At 42.1% G+C, this 21,981-nt stretch overlaps 2 protein-coding genes across 7 annotated transcripts in view; one reads left to right on the top strand and one right to left on the bottom strand.

The window, feature by feature from the left end:
- Positions 1 to 228: 228 nt before the first annotated feature.
- hspa13 (heat shock protein family A (Hsp70) member 13) lies at positions 229 to 5,616 on the top strand. Its single transcript, XM_084950189.1, has 5 exons — positions 229 to 403; positions 496 to 836; positions 977 to 1,190; positions 1,366 to 1,533; positions 3,640 to 5,616. Exons 1-5 carry the CDS (start codon positions 379 to 381, stop codon positions 4,209 to 4,211), a joined length of 1,320 nt encoding a protein of 439 aa, XP_084806315.1. The 5' UTR covers positions 229 to 378; the 3' UTR covers positions 4,212 to 5,616.
- A 364-nt stretch (positions 5,617 to 5,980) lies between these two features.
- gdpd5b (glycerophosphodiester phosphodiesterase domain containing 5b) overlaps positions 5,981 to 21,981 on the bottom strand; it is a 42,007-nt gene continuing 26,006 nt past the window's right edge. The window contains exons 3-18 of one of the 6 annotated variants that reach the window (XR_014802173.1): positions 21,196 to 21,299; positions 18,627 to 18,720; positions 18,402 to 18,461; positions 17,923 to 18,021; positions 17,016 to 17,109; positions 15,654 to 15,799; positions 14,429 to 14,511; positions 12,974 to 13,124; positions 11,916 to 12,137; positions 11,577 to 11,734; positions 11,305 to 11,452; positions 9,894 to 9,976; positions 9,214 to 9,228; positions 7,905 to 8,017; positions 7,431 to 7,697; positions 5,981 to 7,260 (exon numbers count right to left, since the gene is read on the bottom strand). Coding sequence is in view for 4 of the 6 variants with exons in the window: in XM_084950185.1 (XP_084806311.1) it covers positions 7,700 to 7,794; positions 7,905 to 8,017; positions 9,214 to 9,228; positions 9,894 to 9,976; positions 11,305 to 11,452; positions 11,577 to 11,734; positions 11,916 to 12,137; positions 12,974 to 13,124; positions 14,429 to 14,511; positions 15,654 to 15,799; positions 17,016 to 17,109; positions 17,923 to 18,021; positions 18,402 to 18,461; positions 18,627 to 18,720; positions 21,196 to 21,299 (1,665 nt within the window). In the remaining 2 variants the exon portion in view is untranslated. Of the gene's footprint in view, positions 7,261 to 7,421; positions 7,795 to 7,904; positions 8,018 to 9,213; positions 9,229 to 9,893; positions 9,977 to 11,304; positions 11,453 to 11,576; positions 11,735 to 11,915; positions 12,138 to 12,973; positions 13,125 to 14,428; positions 14,512 to 15,653; positions 15,800 to 17,015; positions 17,110 to 17,922; positions 18,022 to 18,401; positions 18,462 to 18,626; positions 18,721 to 21,195; positions 21,300 to 21,981 lie in introns of those variants that run through there. The other 5 variants (XR_014802174.1, XM_084950186.1, XM_084950185.1 and 2 more) reach the window with 5 other exon arrangements.

Here is a 21,981-nt window from a genome sequence, read left to right on the forward strand (position 1 = left end):
TCATTTTTGTATCGATTAACTAATTAATTTAATTAGTAATTTATTAATAAAAAAATTGTTTCGCCTTTCCCTGATTGGTTAACCTCGTGCATACGTTTCAAAAATGCTCCCTTTGCGGTTGGCGTTGCTAGCTATATGGGATTTGTAGTACAAAGCGGCCGTTTTCTGGGTTTCTGGTAACGTTTGCGTAAACGACGTAAACTACATTACCCAGCATTCCCCACGAGCCGTGCAAAGTTGACGTGTATTTTGTTGGTGAACTGAAAATTTCCCGTTTGTCGTCATCCAGTTGTCAAAAGCCGGACACGGTTTCGACACAGCTTTTAATACATTTTTGTGAATTTTAAGCGTCCGTTGACTTCGTAACGGTTTGTGACGATGGCCGGAGAAATCTCCATGATTGGTGAGTAGAAGCATAGCCGTTTTAGGGTGCTAATTCATGAGCTAATAATGGTTTGGTCCACCTGTGATGCGCGTGCTGTTACCGTCCCACAGGTTCGGTGATTCTGGCCCTGTTCTTGGCTGGCTACCTGGGTCAGCAGTACCTGCCTCCCCCAAAACCCAAGGTGATCGGCTTGGACTTGGGCACCACCTTCTGCTCCGTGGGGGTCTTCCACTCGGGCAGCGGGGAGGTGGAGGTGATAGCGGATGAAGAGGGGAGGAAGAGCATCCCTAGCGCGGTCTCTTTCACCACCACCGCGGTGCTGGCCGGACACGAAGCCGTGGACCTAGCTGACCTCAACCCCCAAAACACCATCTACGATGCCAAAAGGTTCATCGGGAAGATTTTTGAGCCAGAGGTCCTAGAGAAGGAGAGCGCTAGGTACCCGTTCAAGGTGGGTCATCCTGGGCTGGGTTTGGAAAGTTTTCAGCTCAGACAGGCAACCAATCTAGCCACCTTTCCTAACTATGTGTATGCAGTGATATTAGATCCACACTTTAAAAAAAGCATCCTCTCATCCTTCTCTTGCCATAGGTGATAAACAACAAGGGCAGTGCAGAGTTTGTGATCTCCACCAACCACACCTTCACCGTTACCCCAGAGTTCATCGGCTCCAGGCTGCTGCTGAAGCTGAGGAAGATGGCCGAGCGACAGCTGGGTGTGGTGGTGCAGCAGGCCGTCATCTCAGTGCCTGCAGAGTTTGATGAGAGGCAGAGGGACTACACAGCGAGGGCCGCTAACCTTGCCGGTCAGTTTACTAATGAGTCTCAAGACTGCACATAATTAAACTGGGTTTACAGAGAGCTTTACCCAGTCTTTGAATCCATTACAGCGCTTCTTCTCAGGCATCATTAAAAACAACTCGTACCCCACATTAATGTTAGAAGTGTGTGCACGCTAACTCTTCCTTCGCTGTCTTCCAGGCTTGGCGGTCTTACGTGTGATCAACGAGCCCACGGCTGCAGCAATGGCCTACGGCCTGCACAAGGTGGACGTGTTTAACGTGCTGGTGGTGGACTTGGGAGGAGGGACTTTGGATGTGTCTTTACTCATCAAACAGGGAGGCATGTTCCTCACTAGGGCAATGGCAGGTAATGTGCTTCACAGCTCCAGAAATAAAAGTTTGGTATAGTTGTAATAAAGTTGCGATAGACTAGCGACCCTTTCCAGGGTGTACCCTGCCTCTCGCTCGGTGGCAGCTGGGGTAAACCCCACCATTCCTGACTGTAAAATAAAATTTTAAAACACCATGGTAACAAACAAGCAACGTTACATGCTTCTATATACTCTAGAACCTTTTTTATGTTTGTCACACTTAAATGTTTCTGATCATTTCATTTATTTATTTATTTCACACTTGGTTCAACAGTTTCAGCAGTCATCAAACAAATGTAAATATTAGACAAAGATGAGACAAGTAAACAAAAAATGCAGTTTCTAAATGAAGGTGTTTGTTATTAAGGAGGAAAAAATACAAACCTACTTGGACCTTTGTGTAAAAGTGATTCCACCCTAACCTAATAACTGGATGGGCCGCCCTTAGCAGCAACAACTGCAATTAGGTGTCTTTTACAGCGCTGTGGAGGAATTTTGGCCCACTCATCTTTGCAGAATTGTTGTAATTCAGTCACATTGGTGGGTTTTTGAGCATGAACCATCTTTTTAAGATCATGCCACAGCATCTCAATCAGATTCAGGTCAGGACTTTGACTAGGCCACTCCAAAGTCTTCATTTTGTTTTTCTTAAGCCATTCAGAAGTGGACTTGTTGGTGTGATTTGAATCATTGTCCTGCTGCAGAACCCAAGCATGTTTCAGTTTGAGGTCATGAACAGGTGGCTGGACAGGATGTTTTGGTAGACAACAGAATTCATGGTTCCATTTACCACAGCAAGTCTACCAGGCTTCTGAGGCAGCAAAACAGTCCCAGACCATCAAACTACCACCACCATATTTTACTGTTGGCGTTATGTTCCTTTTCTGAAATTGTGTGTTACTTTTACGTCAGATGTAATGGGACACACACCCTTCAAAAAGTTCAGCTTTTGTCTTGTTAGTCCACAGAGTATTTTTCCAAAAGTCTTGGGGATCATCAAGATGTTTTCTGGCAAAACTGCGACGAGTCTTTTTTTCTTTTGCTCAGCAGTGGTCTTCGTCTTTGAAATATGCCTTGCATGCTAAATGACCTCATGTTTGTGTGTTTATTTTTAAAAAGCTGCATAGCTGCTGCTCTTCTGACTACCAAATAAGTGACTTACTGCATCTTGTGGTTCAAAGTGGTGTTATGTAAGATTACAGGAGTACTGTGTCACTGTTGTTGTGGTGTCACCTCAGAGAAATGTTACGCTAAGGGTGGGGTGGGGGGATGGGGCATCGATACAGCATAGTATTGCGGTATTTTGTATGGCGACATTGTATTGATACAGGGACATCCATAGTCAACATTTTATTAAATAAATGAAAAGAATTTGGGAACACCGTAAACAAGAGGGCTCACCTCATGCACTCCTGAGATGATGTTAGCCAAGCAAACTTACATGAAGTCCACTCGAATGTGTTAAAAACTATCCAACTAGCTTTGACAAATCTACCTACTTGTTCAAAGCAAGTAAACAGCTCAGCCACTCAATTAAAAATAGGACAGCAACTTGTTTATGTCTACAAAGAAATTGGTGGCTGCCTGGTGATTGTATTGAATATTTTCACATTCTACGACATATTATAACTTGTGGCGACTACATTTTTTGGGTGTTGCACATTCCTGACCACTTTTGAACAGAAGGCAGTTGCACAGGTTGTCTGATAGGAGGCAACCTTTCTGCAAAACAGTTACAGTCTGACTTGGACGGACTGCAATCACTTTGAGAATGTCAAAGGTTTGCAAATAATTGTATAATTTCTAAATGCAGACAGTCTGGTTGAGTCTTTGGCGATGAGCACAACTCGAGGGGACTTGACTCAACTGGCTGCCTGCTGAATGTAATCTTGTTGTATTCCTGCAGAACAGGATTCCTACTGGCAACCACGTGATACTCAAAAATCCCATCTGTTTCAATCATTACTGGTGAATGGCTGCAGAATGAAAGCACTTACTCTTATTGATATACTCTGTATTGTGACAGGGTTGTATTGTGTATACTGTACCTCTATACTAGCAGTCTATAATGTTAAAGGGCTCTTTTGTTTGTTTGCTTTCAGGCAATAATAAGTTGGGAGGTCAGGACTTCAGCCAGAGGTTGCTCCAGTACACAACAGAGCGAGTGCGGCAGGAGTTTGGAGTCCCACCCACCCTCAAGGAGGACATCCACCATCTCCGGCAGGCTGTAGAAGCTGCCAAGCTCAACCTGACCCTCCAACCTAGCGTAACCATCCGGATGCCCCTGCACCTTCGCACTCTCGACAGCTTAGACAGCTCCACTCCGCCTCCAGTTCTCTTCCAGGCCGTAATCACTCGCACGCTTTTCGAGGAGCTCAATGAGGACCTCTTCCAGAAGATTCTGGCACCTGTGGAGACCGTGTTAGCTGAGGGTCACTTGAACAAGGAGGAGGTGGATGAGATCGTTTTGGTTGGAGGCTCCACCAGGATCCCGCGAATTAGGAGGCTAATTAGTGAGTACTTTGGAAAGGAGCCCAACACATCAGTGGACCCTGACCTGGCTGTGGTCACCGGTGTGGCCATACAGGCCGGCATCATGAGCGGCTCCTGGCCTTTACAAGTCAGTGCCATAGAAATACCCAACAAACATCTGCGCAAGACGAACTTCAGCTAATCTCTGTTCCAGTGTTTTATTAGTATTTCATGCTTCTTTAATGCGCTTCTTTAACATCTGCTGATGGGAGGAAAAAAAACACACACACAATAAACCCGTCACCAAAAAGCTTACGATGCACAGCGGTCCTTCTGCTCGGTTGTGGAAATCGAGCGGACAAAGAAAGCAGACGGTGTACTGAAACAACATTCCTCTACAGCGACTTGTAACATCAGAGGTGAACCGTCTGGTTTCGCATTCTGAGTAACAGCTGCTTTTGTTGTGCGCCAACTTGCAGTAAGACAACACGACAGTGTCTCTGTCACGTATCTGCTGCCCCGTTCAGCTTCAGCAGTTGATGCTTAGTGGCATCAGATACTTAACTTGTGTTCAGGGAACAGCCACACCTTTAGAAAACATCAAGACTAGCCAGTACTGCTCTAGCTATTTATTTATTTATGTGTAAATTGTGTGGGTCTGATTGTGTTCGTGTGAGAGAGACAATGCGTGTAGGTGTTTAATTGACCTTTAATTTGAGTTCTTAATTATGGCTTTCAAAGGAGCTGCTACATTGTTTGACCTGCTCCCTCAGAGGCCTTCGTCCTGCTCATAATTTTGTAGAAGTCACAGCAACTAAGTGAGACCAGTTAAAATGTGTCCATATGCTTTTAAAACACTCAAATGTAGTGTAACTGTGAGGTGCAGAGTTCAGTCAACAGATGAAGGTACGTGCTGTAGAAAGCCTTCGTTTTTTTTTTTGTTTTTTTTTTACAGTACCGTAAATCATTAGCATCGTGAGTAAAATCCACATAAGGTTATTTGCCTTTAAAAGGGACTGAGGAAACGTGCTCAGTGTTGCACTTTAAGGACTCCACATGTTGACCAATGAGACTTTTTTGTGCAATAGAGCTGCTTTATTTAAATATTTGGGAGGACGGGCTGCTTTTGCTGCTGTAGTTCAAGATGACGACGACCAAAGCGTCACTCATCGGTGCCTTGTGTGTTTGATGCTGAGAAATGTGTTTGTCACATTTGGATATTTAAGAACGTGTTTGAATGAGATACAAGAAATGTTTGGTGTATATCCAATTTGGAAGTTCATCTCTGGAAAACAAACAGAAAAGCCACTCTGATAGTTTTACTTTATTTCGACCAAGAATTCAGTGTGGCCACATTCCTTTGAAGTATCGCAAACTCTGTCCCCCCCCGTTGTAATTCATAAATAGGTATATTCACACCTGCTTTTGTATTTCACATTTTGATGTGTTAGAGCCTCCAGTAAAGATACTGTATGAATCATTTCAATTCCTAACAGGAATAATACCAGGATCTATTTTTATATTGCAACTTTCACCAAGTTTAAGTGTATTTGCCTGAAAATGTCAACAGTCTGCTTTTTGACCTATTAAAATGAGTTTCCGTCTTCTTCACTGTCCTTTTTTCAGTTTTGTATTTATGACTGTTGGGTACTGGGGTGATGCAGATGAAGCTCATGTACTCATCTGAATTTTATCTGAGGCCTCTAATAGAAGGCGGAGAAGTTCAGAGAGGAGATGAGTGAAGCTGTAATACCTCCCATTAAGAACATAAATACATTTAAGCTCTGACATACATGAGTTACTCAATAACAGTTTCACTTGTGCCAAGTGACCTTTAGCAGATAACTTAAATAACCCTTTTTAAGATCTTAATGAGGACACTGCACCCTTCTGAGAATTATTGAACCCACACGCTTTACACTTATCCAGACAAACATGATTTCAAAAGCTGTGCAAGAGAAAACGGAAATATAACCCAAAACACTTTGTTTTATTTCATTCCTTAAGACTTTAATTTAGAGTTTATAACATTTGCTTCTGAGGCACAGTAATACCCAACATAAGAAAACACAAAAAGGTAATCATCTCTTGACCTGTTCTGATACCAGTCGTATCCCTTAGATTAACTTGCAGCTTCATTTTCACATTTGGCGCCCACTTCATCTTCCTCACAGCGGTCAGTTTCACACCAGCAACCAAGCTTTAGATGCATTTTGTTCGTCTGCACTGAAATACCACAAGACTTGACTGCTGTACTTGAACTCGAAGGCTGTACAGGAAGTGAAATCTAATAGGACCAGACTATTGCTAAACTGTCACGTAAGTTCAGATGCCTTTGTGGGCTAGAGCATCTCACGCATTAGTCACCTTTTACATACAATTACACACTCAGCACTGCACACATTTATATACCCAGTCAGAAAACACACAATACACATTAAAATGTACATTCACCATTTACCATAAAAACAGGAGCACAAGCCCCCCCCCGGACCATTTAAACCAGTTGTACTGGGAGCACAGCTCACATGAGTCAGTAGAAGGGATACTTAGAGTTACATGCATTGGTAGGACAGCAGGGCTCTGAGCCTCTATCAAAATAATTCTCTTACATACACCATGTGAGTTTGTCACCTGGAGGAGAAGGCAGGACTTCTGTAAACAGCTTCTGAGTTTTTTTTTTTCTTTTCTATTTAAATATAAACATTACTGTTGGTAAGTTTACTATAAACTACAGCATAGTGCTGCCAGGAGGCAGGATACAATGGGCTGTAAGCTATTAGCCCCATGCTGCGATAAAGCCACAATAAAAAATAAAATTCATCTGAAGAATATCTGATGGCGCTTAAAAGAATGAACTGCTTTGGGAAATTAGCTCAAAAGAAATAAAGAAAGTTGATCTCTGTAAAGAAACAGGCCATGGGAACTCAGAGGAACATTTGGAAGTGAGAGGAGGAGGAGACAAAATTCAATCAGTACAAAGTGCTCTTTGAAATTGTACAGTATGTGTGAGGGGGAGGAAAAAATAGTACTATTTACAGAGTATACACAAGGATACTGCAGTCTGCCGGTTAATCGGGGCAGCAGAGGCAGAGAGACACTTTTACACTGATAAACTGGAATGACGGGATCGCTGAGTAGTGTTGTTTTCATCCTGTGAGGCTGAGATCACTGGCTGATGCCCTGATTGGCGTAGTAGTCGTAGCTGTCTCCATAGAGCTCCTCGGCACTGCCAACTCCGTTCCTCACCTCTGGAGGGCGCCAAAGGACAAGAAACAAAACAATTTGTATCAATGATAGATTTCCAGCTCTTTCTGACCTCATCTCATTTACACAAACACCTTTCCCCAGCAGGTTAACAACACTGAAGGATTGGAAAAATGATAAAGAACCACAAACAGCTGGCACTTACATCACTCACCTTTGACCTCCAGTACCAAGGGCTGTCTACACAGACTGGGACATGATTTTCCCCTGGCAGGATTTTTGGGGGAGGACAGATGTGTGAAGGGATGGATGGATGCAGGTATGATGATGAGGGAAAAGGGCAAAGTAGGCAGAGAGGTGGAAGGTAACAAGGGATGCAACGGATGAAGGGAACAAAGGAAGAAGTCACTGCTTGTGAAGGATGAAAAGGTGCTGAACATCACACGGAGGATGTAGGAGGGAGGCTGTTACTGGGGCTGACCTTCAACATGGAAGAGAGGAAGAGGAGGACCAAGAAGATTTACAGACACTCAGATGCATGCTGGGATGGACTGGCATGCTATTTGGGCACCTGAAGTCTAAAAAACAGGTTGCGGAGGTTCAAGAGCCCAAATTAATGAAAAATAAATAAATAAATAAAGACTGGTAAATAATTCAATTTTTCTTTATTTCACTGCACAGGCCTTACCAGAGAAAATAAGTTTCTCCTTCATGACGTTGATGTCTCCACTGGACCTCCTGACCGCAGCATTCAGCATGATCTGTTCAGGGTTGTAGCTGCGCATACCGCTCATCCGATACCTGCAGTGTTTGCACAGGCTGCATCAGAAATCACCACGAGACACAAGGACATCCTAAAGACAGCTGCACTGGATTACAGCCTGGACATTTCAAATTGTAATAAGCAACCTGGTCTGTGTGCATGCCTCACTCTGTTAAAATGTACAGATTGGAACAAATTATGTTCAGGAATTGTTTGTTTGATACTTCACATGCTATGATGCAACATCCAACCGATGTCGGTCATGTGTATGAAGTATGGCGTTCAATTTGGGGGGGAAAAAACCAAACGAACAAAAAACAACAGACTTCTCATAGTGTGTATGTATGTATGTATAGGTACTGATCGGGTTTAATTGTGAGTAATAAGGTAAAAGCATCACCCCTTTATCTTTGGAAACACTTGAACGTATTTCATTAAAGATGTGCATTTTGCTGGCAAAATGATCATTTAATTAATGAGTCAATATTCACTGCTCTACTGTTCTCTTAAAATATACTGTCACTCATAGAAAAAAAACAATGTTTCGTTAACAATTAAAAACATATCAACTATTTTCTTATACAAGCGGTTTAGCACTGTTTTGTCTTTGCTAGATTATCGTTCCTGACAGGCCACTGATTTCATTTCCTGCCTGCCACAACTTCATCCTCGTTTTAATGAAAACAGCCCCGATTTCAATTCAATTAACTTGGAAGCATTAGTCACAATGAACTGTGACTAATGCACAGAAGCATTTAGAGACACAAACAAGCCAGGATTCAGAAAGCCAATCCTGAGGCCTTTCCTGGATGAATCGAGAGCTCCAATTCATTTTGGACATTTAGTCGTTAACTTATTAAGACTGATGAGACATTTATACTCTCACTGTGGACTATTTTTTGTGCTGTGTGGGTAGATTACATTTCATTTGTTTAGCAGAGGAGAATGAGGATGAGAAGTCGTCGCTGTCATAGAGGAAAGCAGCAGCAGTGCAATACATCCATTCAGGTGAGACAGAGAAGAAGGTGAGAATAAATATAGGAAGTGGAACTAAGGTGGAGAGAAAAAATCTGGATGAGATGGATGATATAGTAACAGCAGAAACAAAAAAAAAAAAAAAAAAAAGAGGAAATCAACGATGCATCAAACAAAGGAATGATGGGTAAAGATTATGAAAGGTAGGAAGGTGGTGAAAGGAGAGAAGACTTTGGGTCAGGAGAGGCGACCCAGTTACCTGATCATGTGATAGCTGAGAGAAGATGCCAGAATGCAGCAGGAGGAGGAGGAAGAAGAGCATGCACGTCAGGCAGAGGAGAAAGGACGAGGAAGAGGCGGAAAGAGAAAAAAGGACAAAAGAAGGCGGGAGACAAGAGATCAGTTTAGAAGCCAGCAGAAGCTATTAAATAGCTCCAATAATCAGAGCAGACTCATTTTGGACCCTTATTGTGGAACAGATTAATAAATAAATCAATGCCCTTGGTGCCAGTGACGACAGGAGGACAGGCCATCTGTCTCTGGGGTCATCAGAGAAACAAACAAACAGCACTTTTAACACAGCAGAAACGCAGGGCAGGGAGTGTGAAGGGCGTAGCAAAGAGAAAACGCATTTATATAAAAACATTCACCCTTCTCCCGCCTGGGACACAACAGAAATACACATGACGGCTTATAATGCCACAAAACAAAATGGGTTTTAAAGGGATTCTCATTTGATTAAAAAACAGCATCATTATGTATGAGCTGCTGATGTGTTCCAGACAGGGAGATGTCTACTGAGTAAATGTGTTTGTCAATTAGCAGTAATGAGTGTATTTAAGTGTGAAAGAGGAATAACACACCTGCAGAAAAATAGAGGAACATTAGCTGTTGTATAAGAGCTCGCTTTAATGATCTGACTGCTGTGTGTGTACTTACTTTTGGAAAATGAATATGCCTATGACTACAGCGAAGGAGATGAGGTCTGCGGACACCCACGCCAGGCAGTACTCATTTGGTCTCTGGAAGCACACACGCACACACACGCGCGCACACGCACACGCACACACACACACACACACACACACACACACACACACACACACACACACACAAACACACACACACGATAGCTCTGAGTTTTGTCTTGAAGTCATTTACAGCAGGATCCATCACAGGGTGGCGCTATATGCCAAAGAATACAGTTAATTTCAGCTGAATTGTGCTGAACTGTTTTTTTCTGAATAAACCCACTAAAATAGCAGTTTTTTTTAAGCAAACACTGACACTGTCAACATTATCATTTACTACAAACATAAATGCAAATCTCTACTTCCTTCCCCGTTACCTTCTGTTGGTCTTAATGACAACTCATAGCATATTTGAGAGGATATTTTTCACAGTTGGGTTTAACAGACAGCGCCGCAGATGCTACGAAAGCCTAAACTGTCCCTGAGCCGTAGCAGTGAGCTGGAGGTCATGTCCACATGTTGTCATGCAGAGTTCCCGTATGGTGCCACAGATGGGGGGAGCGGTTTGGCGCGCTGCACATATGAGGGCGAGTGGAAGGATAGCAGAGAGGCTGCCCATGTTGAGAAGTTTCAACAGGAAGACTGAACTAGAAAAGAATGACACTACAGCAAACAGGAGTTCAGTTCAAAGCTAGGCTCTCCTTTTGATATCAATCAGTAAAATCTAATTTAGTCAAAGAGAGGATGAAGCTGAAGGAGAGGGAGGTTAAAGAGGGCCCTCGCAGCCTTTACAATAAGCATGTATCTAGTAGCTCCCTTAATTAGGTCCAAATTAAATTAAGATACAGGTGGGCTCCACTCAAGTTGTAGTAGCATCTTAAGGACCACTGATTGAAGCAGGATAGAGCCAAGCTAATCAGCGATTGCTATAACTGAGGCTCCGAATACAATTTTATTTAATTTTTATTTGTTTGGCACCAATTAAAAACAGGTAAAGAGCCTTCAATATTAGAGAGAAACCCCAGCAATCAGACATGAGTAAAAGTAAGAATTTTAAACAGTAAGAGATCTACATGGTGCCTGCTGGTTGGAAGAAGAGGCTAAAACTTACAGTTTATAAATGGGATGTGTCATTCTCTTTGATTTTCTATAAATTAATAAAACACCTGCTGAATACACATATTTTAAGACAGGTCTGCAACAAGATTTGGAGAGCAGAAAAGGTCTGAAAAAATCTCAATGCAGTAAAGGAGCAAGTGGGGGGGAAAAAGGAAATCATTCAAATAGAAGGTCAGACACCCCCCATTTTGTTAACTTAAAAACAAAATGTGAATCCAAAAGACTTATATAAAACTATACTGTGTGTGATGAGTCCTTACCATTAACCAGATGGGGTAAGGCACCTTTAGGAGGACATGCGGGGCCTCTGAGGAGACTGATGACACCCCGCTGCACCAGAGCACCGAGTACAGCCAGGGCTCGTTGACTGTGTAGAGGGTGAGATTGATGTGGGCCTCGGAAAAGTTCCTGGGAAAAAAGGGGGAGAAAAAAAAAAAAAAAAAAAAAAAAAGGAAAACATTCAGGCACTTATAAATCTTTGTGCTGAAGCTGCAGACTGATAACACAACATCAGGGCTGTGTGTCTTCCTACCTGATTTCCTCTCTACTGACTTGGTTGTATCTGAGCAGCAGGCTGCTGATGCCGGACTGCTCCAGAACTTGAGGGCTCCGTTTCACCACTGAGGTCTGGATCAGATCAGGTGCTAGCTGTCTCACCTGGGCTCTATTGTCATCAGGCGTCCACATCACCTGGACACGGCACAGTACGTCAAACAGTTACAGCTTTGAAACTATCACCAACACAACTATTTTTATAGGATTTGCATTTGAACTCATTCGTTTTGCATGTAGCATGCAAACAAAGAAACACTGGACATCACGCAGTGAAAAAGAGCAAACACACACTGCCATTTAATCCCTATATAACTACCAGGCTTTGAGGAACCCCAGATTGCTGCACAGCTTGTAGTGTATCGTTGATCCAGCTGTCGTAGCAGGGGTGCTTGGGAGGAGGTCTACGCAGCCTGAAAACCACCGTGCTGTTGTGATATGAGGCTAGTTTTAGAAGCTGCTCCAGGCTGCACACGGTCTGGTTGGCGATCCGTTCCTTCTCACGTTGAAGCAGCGTGTGCACGGTCCAGAAGGGGTCATCCTGAAACATCACACACACAAAAAAAGGAAGAAAAAAAAAAAAAGTGATCATCAGGTTTACAGTTTAAATGAAAGAAAAATACAGGTTACAATACAGCTTTATAACACTTTTATCAACATAAAAACTCAAAAGATCATTCAGTACATCGTTGGAGGACGCCACATTTCTCGCTACACTGCTTACTCCCTTTGGAGAAGATCCTAAGAAGACTCTTTTAATCTATGATAAGATGCCATTTCACTTTTTTTGACTTGAAAACACTTCATTTCTGCCTTTTATATATTGTAGAATACATATACACTACAGATTAGGTGATGAAAAATCATTGTTAAAATTACATGGAGTGGTGGTACGGCTTTTCTTAGAAATGCAATATCTATCCACACAGTGTGCACACATGCAGTGTAAACACAAGAGGGGAAAGTAATGAAGATTCAAACAAATACAGACAGCCACATCTCAGTCTTTGCACATCATGGTCTCATCTCATAAGATCTAAGCTAAAGAAGGAAACATTTTAAAAGCAACAAACCTGCACTTTTAGACATGGACAGATTAATGAAAAAGCAGTCCTCGAGTGACGGCTGTTTCACGTACGAGGATGACAGTGAAACATGGCACTCATCGCACCGCAGCTCCCAGTAAAGCTTTGGTGAGTGTTAACATTTTGATGAAAGCCAACGACATCATGAATGATCAATGTGCGATGTCGTATAGCATTTATGGCTCACTGGGATAATGGCTTTTGTTGCACATCAGTGCATCCCGGCACGCTAAAGCTAAGACTGCTTTCAAATAAATTCACAGATGTAGTCCTTATTAGAAACAAGAACTACCTTGAGGAACCAACGTCCAGCGTTGAGCTGCTGCAGATCCGTCCAATTGAAAAGTGAGGCTTCGTCCATCTGTCTATCTGGAAAAACCTTCTCTACGTCTGTGGTCCTTCGCAGGGTAAAGTCACGCATCAGGAAAGGAACACCATCCATGCTAGCAAACAAAAGAGTTAAGAAGTAATTAATATTTGCAGCTGATGTGTACGAGAGTGATGAAGGTTCCAAAAATAGCAGAGAAGAGATAAGAACTGAAATCGTGCCAAAAAAGGAAAATGCTGCTGCTGACCAATATGTGAATAAAAAAAAAAAAACTGAGCTCACATCAAGATCATTTCCAGGAAAAGACAAAAGGAGAAAGCTCTTCCATTCTCTGTATTTGTCATTCAAATACTAATCGGAAAAACAAACTAAGCATTTGACTAACAAATATTCTGCTAACACATATAGGTGGGTGTTTGTCTGTGTTTGAACTGTTAGTTTCCAAAACATCATCATCATCATCATGTGTGGGGAAAAAAATAAATAAATAAAAATCATGTTCTATAGTATGAATGCGTGCACACATGAGCATTTGTCTCCAGTCTGCTTCAGGAGTGGAGTCTCTTTGTGGATCTGGCTGTCATCAGGTCTAATTACTCAGCACCGTTAGGAGCCCACCTGTCAGTAGCCTGAACATCACACACCCATTCACTTCTCTCAGGACTGTACAGTGAACACACACACACACACACACACACACACACACACACACACACACACACACACACACACACACACACACACACACACACACCACTAAGATTGCTGCAAAAACATCTAATCACATTAGGATGCAGCGACGGTCTTAAAACAGTCTGCACTATGAAATGTGGCTCTAAAACACAAACACACACTTTGTGGCTGGCATCACTCTCCACCTCCACACAATCACTCATCCTCCATAGCCGTACATGCATGAGTAGACATGGGCACCCACTATTCATATAGCACGGCCACTGGAGTATCCACCCACCCAATTTCCTGCCTTCCTCCAAGTGTGCCTCTCTGAGCTCAGCCCGTCTTCATTTATTATGTTGGTAAAATCATGCAGGAATTGATAACTACGGACTGCTACTATACTTAACAGCGGTATGTTCATTGCGTAATGCCTAAGATTGTCCTTTTGGTATTTGGAGTACACAATAATAATAAAAAACAAAAAAACAAAATCCCAAGCAGGACTAAATGTGATATGTGGTTCTGTGTGACGTTAGTCCTGAACTGATTGAGAAATTTTTGAAAAGCCAGTGATTGTGATAATCTATGAAACCCTGTGTGTGTGTGTGTGTGTGTGTGTGTGTGTGTGTGTGTGTGTGTGTGTGTGTGTGTGTGTGTGTGTGTGTGTGTGTGTGTGTGGTGGTACTAAACCTTTTATTTGCTTTGCTTTATCATTCTCTTGTATTGATTGTGTGTGCGTACCTGACAGCCACGTCAGCCTCCAACCCAGTGACGTTCATCTGCAGCGCTCGCTGGAAGGACCAAATTGTGTTTTCTGGAGCAAGCTACAAACACACTCACAGTAAAGGACAAGCACAGAATTTTTTTTATTTATTTATTTTTTTAACACATAGCCCCGTAACAATGACCTAACTTCTGACTTTTCTGAAGTTGGAGCTACATCTCTTGATAAGAAAATGACACAGAGAACAAGTTTTTACATGTATTTATAAAGCTTTCACACTCTGTCCTGTTCACAAAATAATACACACTCTGTCCTCTGAACACAAAGGATTGTGTGTAATGAAAAAAGTCACAGCTGCAGCTTGCCCTTTAACTCTTCTGGTCGAGGGTATGATCAATACCATACCATCACTTACTAGAATAGTATCATCCTATGAAAGCCTGTGAGTAAAGCTACTTGCCTGGGAACCACAGGAAAGGAATGATGCTATAATCAATACAGAGTGATTCTGGGACAAAGAGTCCAGTGATGTGATCACTGTTTCCCAGTGGGAGTCTCACAGCCTTCCACAGCCACTCCTAAATTTAGATTCCACAGTGAGAATCGATTGCCTTGCACAAATAGCACAAAAATCTGGGTGTGTTTTTGAGTGTGTGCTTGACTAACTGTTCTGAATAACCATCTTCTCGTTCCTTCTAACAGTTGTGTAATACTCAACAGTACGTTTTGCCAAGGGCTTAAATTTGTCTGCAGGTGATTTTAAGAAGCAATGGCATTAACCCAAGCACATAAATCAATCATGCAAAAATGATCTTACAGATCATATGTTAATGTGGCTAACCATTCCAGCTCCAAGTAAGAGTCTAGCTGGTGCTTAAAAAAAAAAAACTACAAACAACACTTTGTCTTTGGCTGGGTTACACCGCAGTCCAGAAGAAAATGTAGGTATGGAGCGCTCCCAGCTCACATAGTTTTTCTATTTTTCAGTTGCACACAAGTTAATATGCTGACACAGTCCTTTTGTTTTTCATTCAGAAAAGTGAGAAAAACAAAACAAAACAAGGGACTAATATAAAAAATAACAATATAAAGCAGCACAATTTTTCCTGGGACTCTGGGAGCCTTGCTGCAAAGCCAATATCAGGACTCTGTATGTTACTGTACGAACATGTACATCAATTTATTTATTTATTTCGTTTTAAATTCTCATTCAGAATGGAAGCTGGGCATCAGCTGACTCACCATAGGGGCTCCCTGATGGCCAATAACAGCAGGGCGTGGTTTGAGGGTGGCTGGGTCCATGATGCAGGGAGAGGTGATATGTAGGGGCACCATGTAGAGTGCTAGTAACACACTGACATACAGCAAAACCACCACCACCTGGAACACTGGAAGAAGATATGCAGCATCAACATAGTTACAGTTATTAGCTGTGATATAATGAAGTCTAGTTTGACTTTGGGGAAATTTGCTTTTATGATGATGACTGTAAGAACACTCCAATAGGAGCATAGCATAATAACTGGAACAGGGGAAATGGGTAACACAAAATCTACCATTCAGCACCTCCAAAGCTCACCAAACAGCTCATTATACACAGTTTGTGAAAGATGCTAGGTGCTAGGAGTGTGCCAAAATCGGTTACCTGTGCAAAGGCAGTAAATATCTGAATGTTCAGCGGTGCTTAAAACTACACAGTGGCCAACAACACATCCATCGGGGCCATAGAGATTACCCTGTGTCCAACTCTGTATGAGTGTGTAATGATGGCTGAAAGTGGGCACCCACACACACCCACACACGGGAATGTATTTGTTTCAAGGTCAGCTCCGGGGCGGGGTTCAGTAGCCAACTCTTGTTACACACAGGAGACTCACACAACCCTCATCCACCCTCTCACTCGCACACACACTCATACCCTCTTTGATATTCAGTTGCTGTTCTGCACTGAATAAGAGAAATTTTGCCAAGACCTTTTCACCTCATCAAGTATATATATATAAAAAAAAAAAAACCCACAAACATAAACGTAAAAAATGAAGCCAACAACTAAACAGTCAGGCAAGTTATTTTCCATCTTTCAAAGAGACAAGGGCAAATTCTCTTGAGCAATGATCATTTAGATGTATCAGGTTTTATCACTAAAGACACATTTATCTTTGAAAAAACAATAACTTGTAAGTAATTAGCAGTTAATGACATACCATTAATGCATCAGTTTTTTGGTAGCCAACACTGTGGCTCCCCCTTGTTCAAAATCTCAAAATCATAAATCACAAAGACTTTCAAGTTCTTTTTAGGTGTCTGCTTTACAGACACCAGTGGCAGTGAGAGTGAGGACAGAGCACACATTCAGAGCTAACGATCCCCACAAAGAGTCCTGAAATCAAGGACAAACAATTCAAAGTGTCCTGGGTGGAAAACATCACATGAGACCGGAGGAATGTTCGTTATCTTGGACACCCTGGGTGGAGGTCTTGGCCTCTTGTCTACATAGTGTTAATCATTCACAACTCCTCCTGTGTATGTGTGTGTTTGATCTGTGGATGATGGTAACGTCAGGTAAGAATGGACTTGAATGTTGTGTTACAGAAGCACACATACTCATTTTTTCTGCACGGGTGACCTGTCCAGCCACAATCCAAGATAGTGCCGTGACTGCGGCGAGAGCCCCGATGTGCAGGAACGGGCCTGTAGCCTGGACAGAGGTGTGAAACAGAGAGGAATGCGGGGTATGTAGACAGAAAAGGTTAGAGAGAGTTAACGATTGAGTAGAGGAGGAGAGAAACAAAGACAAAGAAGACAGAGACATGGAATTACAGATATTATCTGGAGTTGAAGCACTGGCAACACTATTTAGAGATAATAGCTGTAATTTGTACTGGCATTTAATTTTAATGGCCACAGTTGGAGTGAAATCATGTATCCACTTCAATCACACATTTCTGGTGGTGCAACAATCCCAAACGGACACACTAACTATAAGGTTATTTAAACTTCTCTGATGTAATTTAATTTTAGAGACACTGTAGTCGCTGTAGTACCGCATAGACAGTTTACATGATTACACATTCCTCCAAATGGCAACCAGCAGAGTATCAACTGCTACAGCAGGCACACAACGATTATTTTAAAGGGACATTAAAAAAAAAAAAAAAAAAAGCTGTATATGGATGTATAAGATGGACCGATTGCTGTAGACACTGATGTGTAGTGTAGGAATTACACCAGTTTAAATGGGCATGTGCAAACCTCCACAGCACTACAAAGGAGAGACACTTCAGTCCACCCTGGCTGTCTCTGTGAAAGAAAACTGATTATAGCTCCATTACTGAGCCATTATTATATCAAGGCCGACAACCTCTGGTCAAAGTGTTGGTTGTTGTGTGAAAATAACACGGTGCCTCTCGCCTGTGGATCACAACACTCACTTTAGTACGGAACCTAAGCACCAGCTGTGATGTCTGATGGCTGTGATCAAAGTAGTTTAGGGTGATTTAAGTCTGCTGACCTGCAGGGAGATGGGGATGACATCCCACTCTTGCGCCCATGTTTGATTGACAGATATGACCCCAATGATGGTGGTGAGCAAGGCAGCAGTAACTCCTATCTGTGTGGAGAAAGAGGGAGAGACACCAAAAGAGGTTGTTTGTTTAGACACACATATGCACCAGAATAACCCAGAGTAGCTCGCAGCTCTTTCACATCTCAAACAGTGTTTGGTAACTGTATTTGATTTGCTGACAGCATTTCCGAACAGCTTGTTTTCTGGGATTTTGCAACTCTGCTGGGACAACTCCAAACTATAAGTTGGGAAGTTCAGCTGATCAGCAACAATTGGACACAGCGACACACACAAACACTAAGTAAACACATAACAGAGTTAAAAATACATATGTAAAACTCACCCGCCCCCCTTCCACCACCCATTTTTCACAAACCACACACAGACACATTAACAGTTGCTCAGCTTCACATTTGGCATGTTACCTTATGAAGCCAGTGCAAATTTAACTGCTGCCCAAGTGCAACGTGGCAAAGTGCTAAAACCTGAAGAGAAAGACAGAAAGAAACAAGAACAAGGTTCAGAACAAGCCTGCTGCCTTACAGATCTCAACTTGCTAACCGTTGTTATGTAAGTGGTTACCATATCTGGCAACACATGAAGACAATTTAAAAATCTCTTCAACGAAGCAATTGCGATCTGTGACTCACAATTAGAAAAGCAATATAGGTGAAGCCAGCAGCGGTGGTGGCTAGGATGGGAACAGTGCCATCACTCCACTCCCCAGAGCGGTTGTACAGGAACCTGCAGAAACAAGGATAACAACATTTCTTGTCTTCATCACACCTAATAAAAAAGGGTGTGAAGGCTTGTGAGAATAGAGTGTGAGTGTATATATGTGTCCCTATTTTCTCCCACCTATTATCAGCCATTTTTCTTTCTTACAAAACAAACATGACTGACAAACTACCAACAACATTATGTTAGATTAGCTGCAGAAGTCCACAAAGAAACAGACTTGTACAAAGAGACAAAATGATGCAATCTACAGTTGAAACATGACATTGATGTAGAAAGCTGAAAATGGAAACTATTGGTTTACTAAAGGTCTATTGATGTCTGCCTGTCAATCAGACATCAATAAAGTGCTCTCAAGCTTTGTGTTAGCAACAATAATGCACAGACTCTGCACAGTGACCACAGACACTGTTTTTGTGCCACAGGGAAAATCTGACAAAAATAGATTATGTAACATTATTAATGGATGGTTGGACAAATTATTGAGGACTGGCTTCTGTCTTATGGGATGCTTTACTATAACATGCAACTACATATAGCTATATATAGACACATAAAAATATACGCATGCTACTCTGAGTTTTAATCCTCTGAAGAGTGACACTGGGTGTAACACCAGGTCCACAGCTGCAGAGAAAAGACGAAGTGCCTGAATGTATTTGTTTCTGTGCATTTCTTTGGGTGTGGGTGTGCACATTTTTAAATGACAGCTAGGTCCTTTACATTCAAAGCCTTGTGCATGATTCTAGTGGCATAGAGCCACAGCAGGGTCACTTAGTGCAGATGCTCCTCAGCCCTTTGTGAATGCTTTTTATGCTACACATGGACAGAGATACTCCCTGCAGCTAAATCACTCAGTCATAAAGACAGGGATGGCAATTACTGTGATCATCTCTGGAAATCCCACAAAAGCAGGGTAAAAAGAAGGACATTTGCTATAAAGAGGGATGGCAAATGTCTATTGGAGATGTAAATGTGGATAAATACACACAACTTAGACAGCAGATAAAACTGGACTGTCTGCAGAGCTCCAAAGAGGATGGCAAACATAGCCAAAGGAAAAGGTAAACAGGGGGCATTGTAGTCTACTACAGCTCCATATATTCTTGGATACTACTAGGGTTGTTTTGCATGACTCAAAAATAATTCTTATTTATCCTGCCCTGGGCTTGGTGCAGCCACTCAGTTCAACCACTGTCTGGAACAGCCCGTTTTAGCTCCCTTTCATATAACTTTCTACTGTCTGGCTGCCCCTCGCAAACTCGATCTAAACAGGAAATGGGTGAGCTGTGCACCTAAGATGGTCATTTTAGGGATATTTGCTTTCAGTTAAACTGCAAAGGACCATGAGTGGGGAAAAAAATAATAAAAAAAATCTACCCAAAACTAGTCTGAGGCCTTTAGGCCCATTTTAAGTTAGCTTTGTTACTTATTGTGAATCAAAAGCTGGGCCTTAAATGAAAAAAAGAGCTGGGAAATCACTGAAAACTACAGAGGTGAAGAAACGAGGAAAGGTAATGGAAGCAACGGATGATAATAAGAGGAAACGGTGACATTGTTGCAGAGATCCCTGAGAGGAGAACAGAGAGAGGAGAGGGAGGGGAAAGTTTTCATCTGAAATCATGTGATGTCTGCATGCTCTTTAGAGATTTTGCACTAAAATGGAAACATCAGTGTCGCTAATCAGTTAACATTGCCTTGCATTTAGTATCTTAAAAGGCTCAGTTTCCACAGACATTGATTAAACCCATTCCTCAACCATAAACACAGGAGGCCTTCACTGAATTTTTCTTTTAGTCTAGGATTAAACCGTAGTGTCTGCTCTGTGAGAAGCTGTAAGTGGTTGTCCCAAAAAACAGTAGTGGGTTAACAAATACAAATGTATATTGTCAAATATACATTTGTTCGATTAAATGTGGCCCAGGACTGAGTGGTGTACAAAACAGGAAGTTGATGGGTGAGGACCTCTGTGACGTAATGGTGTAATCTGCACAGGGTTGGGTGGTCTCTGTTCAGATTAATAATGCCTTGATTATACTCCGCTGCAGACACGGACAGCTGAAGAGTCGAGTGGTCGTTCCTATTTGACTTCTTTGAAGTTCGTGGCCTTTGGTGCATGTGTAGTTGGTGCATTGTAGAATAAATTATTCGCAGACAAGACCGCATAGTCACAAAATGCTAAAAAAAACCCAAACAAAACCCCAAACAAAAAACAAAACAAAACAAAAACAAGCAGGCAGATGTCCCTACAGACCCTTGCGCTCACTGCTTTTCACTGATTGTGAAATGTACGTCAGTCAGATCCGAGCGGACCATAGCTGATCGAAGGTGCTGGAAGTATAATTGAGGCTTCTGGCAGAAAACAGGTTAAACTGACAGTTTACAAAGACAACAAGCCAACAAGTAAGGCTTGAATGTGTTTACAGCCAAAACTATATGCTGGCAGCCTCTGACAACACACAGGGGCACTTTTGTACTCACCAGTTGAACTCGCTGTAGTCATTATGTGCCTCCCACCAGAAGTAGAACCAGACAAGCAGGAGACAGAAGGTAAGGAGGAGGATCAGGGACCACAGAAGCTCCCACTGCACACACAGACACACAAACAATTATTTATGTGGCTCCTCCATATTTAATTATAACAGACTTGAAAAGATGACTTGAAAAGTCCTTTTGACAATAATAAAAACAACTGAATTACAAACAATCTGCTGAATTCTACACACAATAATAGAGACACTCTGTATAAATTATTGGATAGACAGTCACAATTTAAGTACCACAGGAGAGACCAGCAGAGTTCATAACAAGTTAACTTTTCCTAAACTTACCTGAGCACATGGCACCGAACTGACCCGAGTATTCCCTTATACACTTTGCTCATTAGCAAGGAACAGCTTTTAATAAAGTTTGTATGCAAGCTGACTAATTACTGTCCTCCTCTCCATGCACTTTGGCACTATGGCAAATATTAAATGGGCTAAATCTTCACAGAGACAGAAAGAGACCCTGAGGACATGCATAAGAGGTGATGAGCACACAGGCATTTCCATCGTTCTCAGCAAACTTTAAATACATCTACAGTTGTGCTATTATCCAGACAAAAACCTTCTGACCTTTTCTTAAAGCAAAGAAGATTGCTTTAAGAAAAGCTCATTGCGCCCTGATGAACTAAGCATCAGCAATGATTGCTCACAAACCCTTAGGTAACGCACACAAAGCTGATTGAATAAACCCTGTGGGCTAAAGAGTAATGGGACTTTAAAT

The sequence above is a fragment of the Perissodus microlepis genome, chromosome 14 (genome assembly GCF_051167445.1).
Source record: "Perissodus microlepis isolate ML-2025 ecotype Zambia chromosome 14, ASM5116744v1, whole genome shotgun sequence".
NCBI classification, from domain to species: Eukaryota; Metazoa; Chordata; class Actinopteri; order Cichliformes; family Cichlidae; genus Perissodus; species Perissodus microlepis.

Coding starts and splice junctions, on each gene's coding strand:
- hspa13 (XM_084950189.1), top strand. CDS start 379: ATGGCCGGAGAAATCTCCATGATTG. Junction 404..495: donor CGGAGAAATCTCCATGATTG/GTGAGTAGAAGC, acceptor ACCGTCCCACAG/GTTCGGTGATTCTGGCCCTG. Junction 1,534..3,639: donor CCTCACTAGGGCAATGGCAG/GTAATGTGCTTC, acceptor GTTTGCTTTCAG/GCAATAATAAGTTGGGAGGT.